The sequence below is a fragment of the Atheta coriaria genome, unplaced genomic scaffold (assembly GCF_025399875.1).
Source record: "Atheta coriaria isolate IRGN ID8LTWV9N9 unplaced genomic scaffold, Caltech_Dcor_3.1 hic_scaffold_3_pilon, whole genome shotgun sequence".
NCBI lineage: Eukaryota > Metazoa > Arthropoda > Insecta > Coleoptera > Staphylinidae > Dalotia > Dalotia coriaria.
The window spans coordinates 8,328,110-8,334,609 of record NW_027045445.1 but is presented as its reverse complement, the minus strand read 5'-3'; the positions used below and the strand labels follow the sequence as shown (position 1 = coordinate 8,334,609).

Below are 6,500 nucleotides of genomic sequence, written 5' to 3'. Positions count from 1 at the left end.
ACTTAATCAAATAATATATAACTTTTATCTTTTTATCTTTTTATCTGCCTGACCTTGGGAAATTCATATTTCACCCGTTCCTCGTGATATACAAGTACATAGTTGTTAAACATTCAATTTTCCTCTCTAAACACTTTTTAAGTAGCCAAAACAATTATAACTCCTTGAAGTATATCAAACGTAATTTATATTAACATATGTTTCTGAATATCCCATATATAAATAGATATAAATATAATCAAGTTTCCCCAACTCGAGAGCTTGTATTATGGTTTTATCCACATTGATCCAAAGCACTTGAAATCGGCGAAGATTAATCAAATATCTAAATCTTCGATTGCGTACTGATATATACACCTATATAAACGACATTGCACACCATAATATTGAATCATTACACATATACAATTTTGTTCGGATGCACGTATACATCCTAAAAAAATATTGTGAAAAGTTAATTTCGATTTTAATCCAAAATGGTTTTAAATAATTTTTTCGTTAAGTTGTTGTTAATGGCATTTTGGGTTCTTGGAGTGTCAGCAGAACTGAGTGTGAACGATACAAGAGAGTACCATGAAGTTATGCAGAATCTGAATAACTTTTCTCGGACCTTCTTGCATTCATATAAAGACGCTGATATTTCACCAAATTGTAAAACTGCGATGACAAATTATGGGAAGGGGTTTTTCAATCAGGAGGAATGGGCTTTAAAAAGTAAGTTATACTGAATTGGTACTATTTTATTAAAGAAGACGTAATACATAGTATCCTGATAAAAATTATAAACACTAAATTGAGTTTGTTTGTATGCTACGCTTTGAAGTAAAAACTATTGATTCAATTGTGTTAAATTTTGGTGGGAAGGTATTTGTGACATAAGAGAAGAATATAGGATACTTTTTGTCACCAAAATTTAACTTATTGGCTGTAAAATAAGAGGAGAAATTCTTTTTGAGATTTTAATTATATCAGAAGAAAAAATTGAACTAATATTGTAATATCTTGCGATAATTACAAAATTCTTTAAATATTTATCAACAAATTTAGTTAACTATGCATTCAACAGTACATCAATGTTATAATTCCTGATTATGATAACAATATAACAAAAACCATTAATTTTTTGTAGTGGTTGATGCTATGTCAAAGTTGCAATCAGGAATTTTTGACGGCAATCTCTACAATTTAGGAGCTTTTGACGAATGCCTATCAATTCGTGACATTGAGGTCTTCTCACAGCCAGCTGACGGCAGTATTGCAATAGAAATGACCCAAATTAATGGAAAATACTGTTTGGGTATGGGGATATTGCTTGGGGTACGTATTTTATATAAGTCACGTTGTTTAAAATTATTTGCAAATGATTAAAAATTATTCTGATTGTAAAATTATTTATTTGAATATAGATTCCTATTTTTTGGGCAATGTGTGCCCCAGACGCATGCTCAGCCGATGATTTAAACAAAATCCTACAGATAATTCCGGTACCAATGTTTTTCTCTGAAGATAAGTGTCAAGATCCAAGCCAGGAACCAGAAATCACCGATGGGGATATTGCAGTCATGTGAGATAATAATTAAATAATTAATTATATCAAATAATTTATGTGAATACATTTTACAGGGTTGTATTTGGAATTATTTTGGGAATAATGGCTGTATCGTCTTTGTACGATACGTATCTTCGATATTTTGAAAAAAGTAAGATTAATTTATCTTCATTATTTAACAGAATTAATTTATTAATTTTATTTTTAAAGAAACGGCCCATCCATTATTATTAGCATTTTCTGTGGTTACCAATGGAGAAAAACTCTTTGCAACCACAGAACCCGGTACAAATTCTGGTCAATTGGAGTGCCTTTCCGGTATTCGTTCAATGAGTATGATGTGGGTGATTCTTGGCCACATGTTTAGTAATATCGCTGGCGTTGCCGTAACGAACATTGCCAATATTATGGACGTAAGTTTAATTTCTGTTAGTAATGTTTATATTATTTTAACATTCTATTTCTTTAGTTTATGACTGATGGTGAGACAATGTACGTCCGAGGAGCCACTGTTTCTGTAGACAGCTTCTTTCTATTGGCCGGTATTGTGATGATCTACGTTTATCTGAAATCTACCAAAGAGAAACAGACATTTAATATATTCCTTTATTATTTGCATCGATATCTTCGGTATGTAAACGTATTCCGATAAAAATTATTATAACCTAACCTAGCCTAACCTAATATTAATTTCATGTTTTTTTTTAAGGTTAACTCCAGCTTTAGCCGCAGTTCTGGTCGTACATCTTACTGTTCTCAAACATTTTGGATCAGGACCTCATTGGCCACAAATGATGGCAAACGCATATGGTTCTTGCGAGAAATATTGGTGGAGTTTATTGTTGTATATTCAAAATTACACGAATACCCTAAAAATGGTAAGTTATACTAATTTCATGACCACTAAATTAAAATCTAAACAAAAACTTAAAAATTTCTTATTTTTTATTTTATAGTGTCTTCCACAAAGTTGGTATCTCTCTGTTGACACACAACTATTTCTCCTTTCACCACTTGTCTTGTTTCCAATCAAACGTTGGCCAAGACATACTCTTGCAGCAGTTGCAGTTGCTGCGGTGGCATCCATCTCAACTGGATTTGCATTGGCCTGGGTTCACAAACTAAATGATAATCTTCTGTAAGATTGAGTCAAATAACACCAATTAAATTATTTATATAATTTAATAATTTTACAGGACTGCTACTGACGTCGAAATCGCAGAAAAATATTCCGATATGTATTACCATGCAACATACTCCCGTGCTGCCCCCTGGTTTATTGGTATCATAATGGGTTATATCATTTACCAAGTGAAAATTGTCCGAAAAGATCAAAAATTCAAAATTGGCGTGGTACGTAAAAATCAAACAATGTATATTATTAAATTTGGAATTCAGTGACTTGTATCAATTATTTGATTTATTTTAAAATTTAATTTACAGCCTTTAAATATGGCGTTGTGGATTGCTTCGTTGGCTGTGATGGCAACTTGTGTATTTGTGGACAAATCGCAGGATGAATATGATCGTCTTGCCAATTCGTCCTATATTGCTTTCGTTCGTCCTGCATGGGCTATCGCGCTCTCTTGGGTGATATTTTCTTGTGTCACTGGATACGGTGGTAAGTAAACATTTAAAAAATAATTTTTCTTCACTAATTAATTAATTTTTCATCATTTTACACGTTTTTTGATTAAAAATTAAAATAATTTTACATTAATTCCTTTTCAGGTCCTGTAAATGCATTCTTATCAGCTAGAGTTTTTCAAGTCTTGGTCCGACTCACTTATTCAATGTATTTGACGCACTACTCCGTTCTCTACGTACTTTACTCGTCAATCAAGCAGCCAATGCCGTTCACGCACGCACGAGTTGTAAGTAGCGCCATCTACTAACCGCTAGCTCATAAGTAAATATTTTAAATTTTTTGTTTGTTTACAGATTTATGAATACTGGTCGATTTTCGCATTGGTTTTTGCAATCAGCGTTGTGTGGACATTGTCTTTCGAATCGCCCATCATCATTATTGAAAAATTTATTTTTGGGGGTGGAAACAAAAAGGGGTCGGTAGTTTCCGCACATAATAACCCCATCGTCGTTAATACAAATACCGACACAATACAAAATAATGAAAACCAAAGTTGTGAAAGTGATGTGCACCATAATTCCAACGCCGAAGATAATAATCAAACTGGTGTCGTTAATTAGGGTCATAATTCCGAGAAAACATCACCAAATGACATTTCTATTGTATCGTAGTTTCAATTTATTATTTAATAGCAATTTAATATTTATATAATTTATAATTATAGCAAGTTTCTGAGAAAATAAATTATTTTTATAAATAAATAAAATTTTATTTATTTGTGTGTCACACATTTCACGCATTAATACAATTAATTCAATAATAAGAATACTCGTATGACGTTCCATTTCTCGTGACATAGTATAAATTACGAGGTGGATCACTATATTTGTTTAAAACATTAATTTTTCGTAGAAACTTATAAGGATATAATTTCTAATAATATTTGCTCTGTGATGTTATCTATTCACCTGAGCTGTGTCATCTGGTAGCATTCCATAGTACAACCACTTAAGATAGCAGTGAGACAACTTTTGAACGATAATAATACAAATTTACTGCGTTGGTATTCCCAAATATATAATACTATCCATTCATTGCGCAATATGACATCGCAAAAAAGATATTGTTCGACTCACAATGATTTTAAAATTTTTAAATTACAAATAAAGCAGATTATAGTTGATTTTCAGACATTACAAAACAATCAATTACAACACATTAAAACATTTAATGAAATTCATTATAAAATTCCAAAATATTATCTTCTTATGTGAGGAATGTATCTAAATAATTATTTATTGTCTTTAAATATAAGCTATCTTTAATATTAAATTAAAAAGTAAGGTTTAATAACAAATACTGTGAAATAATACAAAAAATTAACATTTTCCTAAAATTCAAATCAAATATAATAATATATATTTCTTTTAATGTACTTTTAAACTCATTCGCGAATTCCTAAAAGTAGGAAGCGTAAGCCTTTTTGTCACAAGAGTCCACCTGCTCGATGCTCGCCGCTGCAATTATCAAAATATAAATCTTCCAGTGCGTATATATATGAGAGATTAGCTGACCCGGCAAACTTTATTCTGCCTCGCTTTTCACGTGCAATTTCTTGTTCTTCTTCAGTCCTTTCATTCGCAATCCTTTGAATCCTAGTTGCATTACGGTTTTGTCGGATAAGATTTGATCGTTTTGGTCGCTGCATGGAAAGCTACGAAGCATCGCACACAGAAGAGGCGGAGAAAACTCGTTTAGTATCTTCCAAAAAAGTTTTCACTTCAAAAATATTAAAAAAAGTATCCTACACTTACTATGTCCTATTCAAACAAACACATCAACCGGGCAACTTCAACCAACACGTACACATACACGCACGTCTATGCTTAGGGGGAAGCTACGAATTGCACAAAGGGCAGACGGAGATAATAGAAAACATTATATTTGTGTGCTCTTTTTCTCCCGTAGGCTAAACCATATAAGCGAATATGTGTGTTTCCTTTTAGTGTTCTCTAAAAAAGTTTTCACTTCAAAAAGTATCCTATTACCTTCTCCTGGCCCTAAGCTACCTCTCCACCAATTTTTAGCTAAATTGGATTAGCCGTTCTTTAGTTATAAAGGAGTTAACCAACACGACTTTCTTTTATATATATAGATTATCGCAAACCCTTGTGAAGTGCCGTGACTAAAAACCGTTTCAAATTAATAGGATCTAAACATTAGTGTGCAAGCAACTTGGAATACTTGAAACTATATTTAACAAAATAGCTTTAAATTTAATTTTAAAGACATTATTAGTGACAGTTTGTGTATTGAGTGTATCACCGGAACTTAGCGTCAATGATACTAAAATGATCAGTGAAATTATAAATAAGTTAAACGATTTTCCTCAAACATTCATACATGGATTTAAAGATGCTAATGTTTCGCCAGATTGTTTAAAGACAATGGAATTTTATAGGAATGGAATTACGAAGAAAGAAGAATGGGCTTGGAAAAGTAAGTGATTTCAAAGGTTTTCTTATTTTTAATTCTATATTAGTTGATTTTGATTGCCTAATTAACCATATTTAATTTGCACAGTTAGTACGAGTTAATTTGTACGAGTTAAGAGCTTACGACGAATGTCAATCGATTCGTGGTCACCTCTCAGACACCAAATCTGAGAGATGAAATTTTAATTCTTAAAAAAATATTGCCAAGGGGGAGTGCTTGATACTTTTTTTCGACGATTTTTGATAATTAATATCTCTTAAACTAAAAGCGATAGCTACCAACAAATCGCGGATTATGAAAGATTGGAAAATTCTCTATCAAATAAAGATATAATACGCTGCATACGTTAGCAATACTTACAATTAAACCAAAGTATTATCGTACAATAATACTCGTACAATGCGATAAACTTGTTATAAGTAGGCGCAACATTTTACTGATTCACATGCGTCTAATAATAAACCAGGTTTATTTTTCTACACTTAATCAAATAATATATATCTTTTATCAGCCCTGACCTTGGGAAATTCATATTTCACCCGTTCCTCGTGATTTACAAGTACATAGTTAATAAACATTCAATTTTCCTCTCTAAATACTTTTTAAGTAGCCAAAACAATTATAACCCCTTGAAGTATATCAAACGTAATTGATATTAACACATGTTTCTGAATATCCCATATATAAATAGATATAAATATAATCAAGTTTCCCCAACTCGAGAGCTAGTATTATGGTTTTCTCCACATTGATCCAAACCACTTGAAATCGGCGAAGATTGATCAAATATCTAAATCTTCGATTGCGTACTGATATATACACCTATATAAACGGCATTGCGGACCATAACATTGAATCAATACACAT

General features: G+C 31.7%; 1 protein-coding gene across 1 annotated transcript; it reads left to right on the top strand.

Moving 5' to 3' along the window:
- The first annotated feature begins 396 nt into the window (after window positions 1–396).
- Window positions 397–3,903, top strand: LOC135789337 (nose resistant to fluoxetine protein 6-like). Its single transcript, XM_065299127.1, has 12 exons — window positions 397–714; window positions 1,130–1,317; window positions 1,407–1,564; window positions 1,624–1,700; window positions 1,760–1,962; window positions 2,019–2,179; window positions 2,259–2,427; window positions 2,506–2,687; window positions 2,746–2,902; window positions 2,993–3,170; window positions 3,281–3,423; window positions 3,491–3,903. Exons 1-12 carry the CDS (start codon window positions 477–479, stop codon window positions 3,755–3,757), a joined length of 2,121 nt encoding a protein of 706 aa, XP_065155199.1. The 5' UTR covers window positions 397–476; the 3' UTR covers window positions 3,758–3,903.
- Window positions 3,904–6,500: the final 2,597 nt, after the last annotated feature.

Coding starts and splice junctions, on each gene's coding strand:
- LOC135789337 (XM_065299127.1), top strand. CDS start 477: ATGGTTTTAAATAATTTTTTCGTTAAGTTGTTGTTAATGGCATTTTGG. Junction 1,318..1,406: donor GTATGGGGATATTGCTTGGG/GTACGTATTTTA, acceptor ATTTGAATATAG/ATTCCTATTTTTTGGGCAAT. Junction 2,428..2,505: donor ACACGAATACCCTAAAAATG/GTAAGTTATACT, acceptor TTTATTTTATAG/TGTCTTCCACAAAGTTGGTA.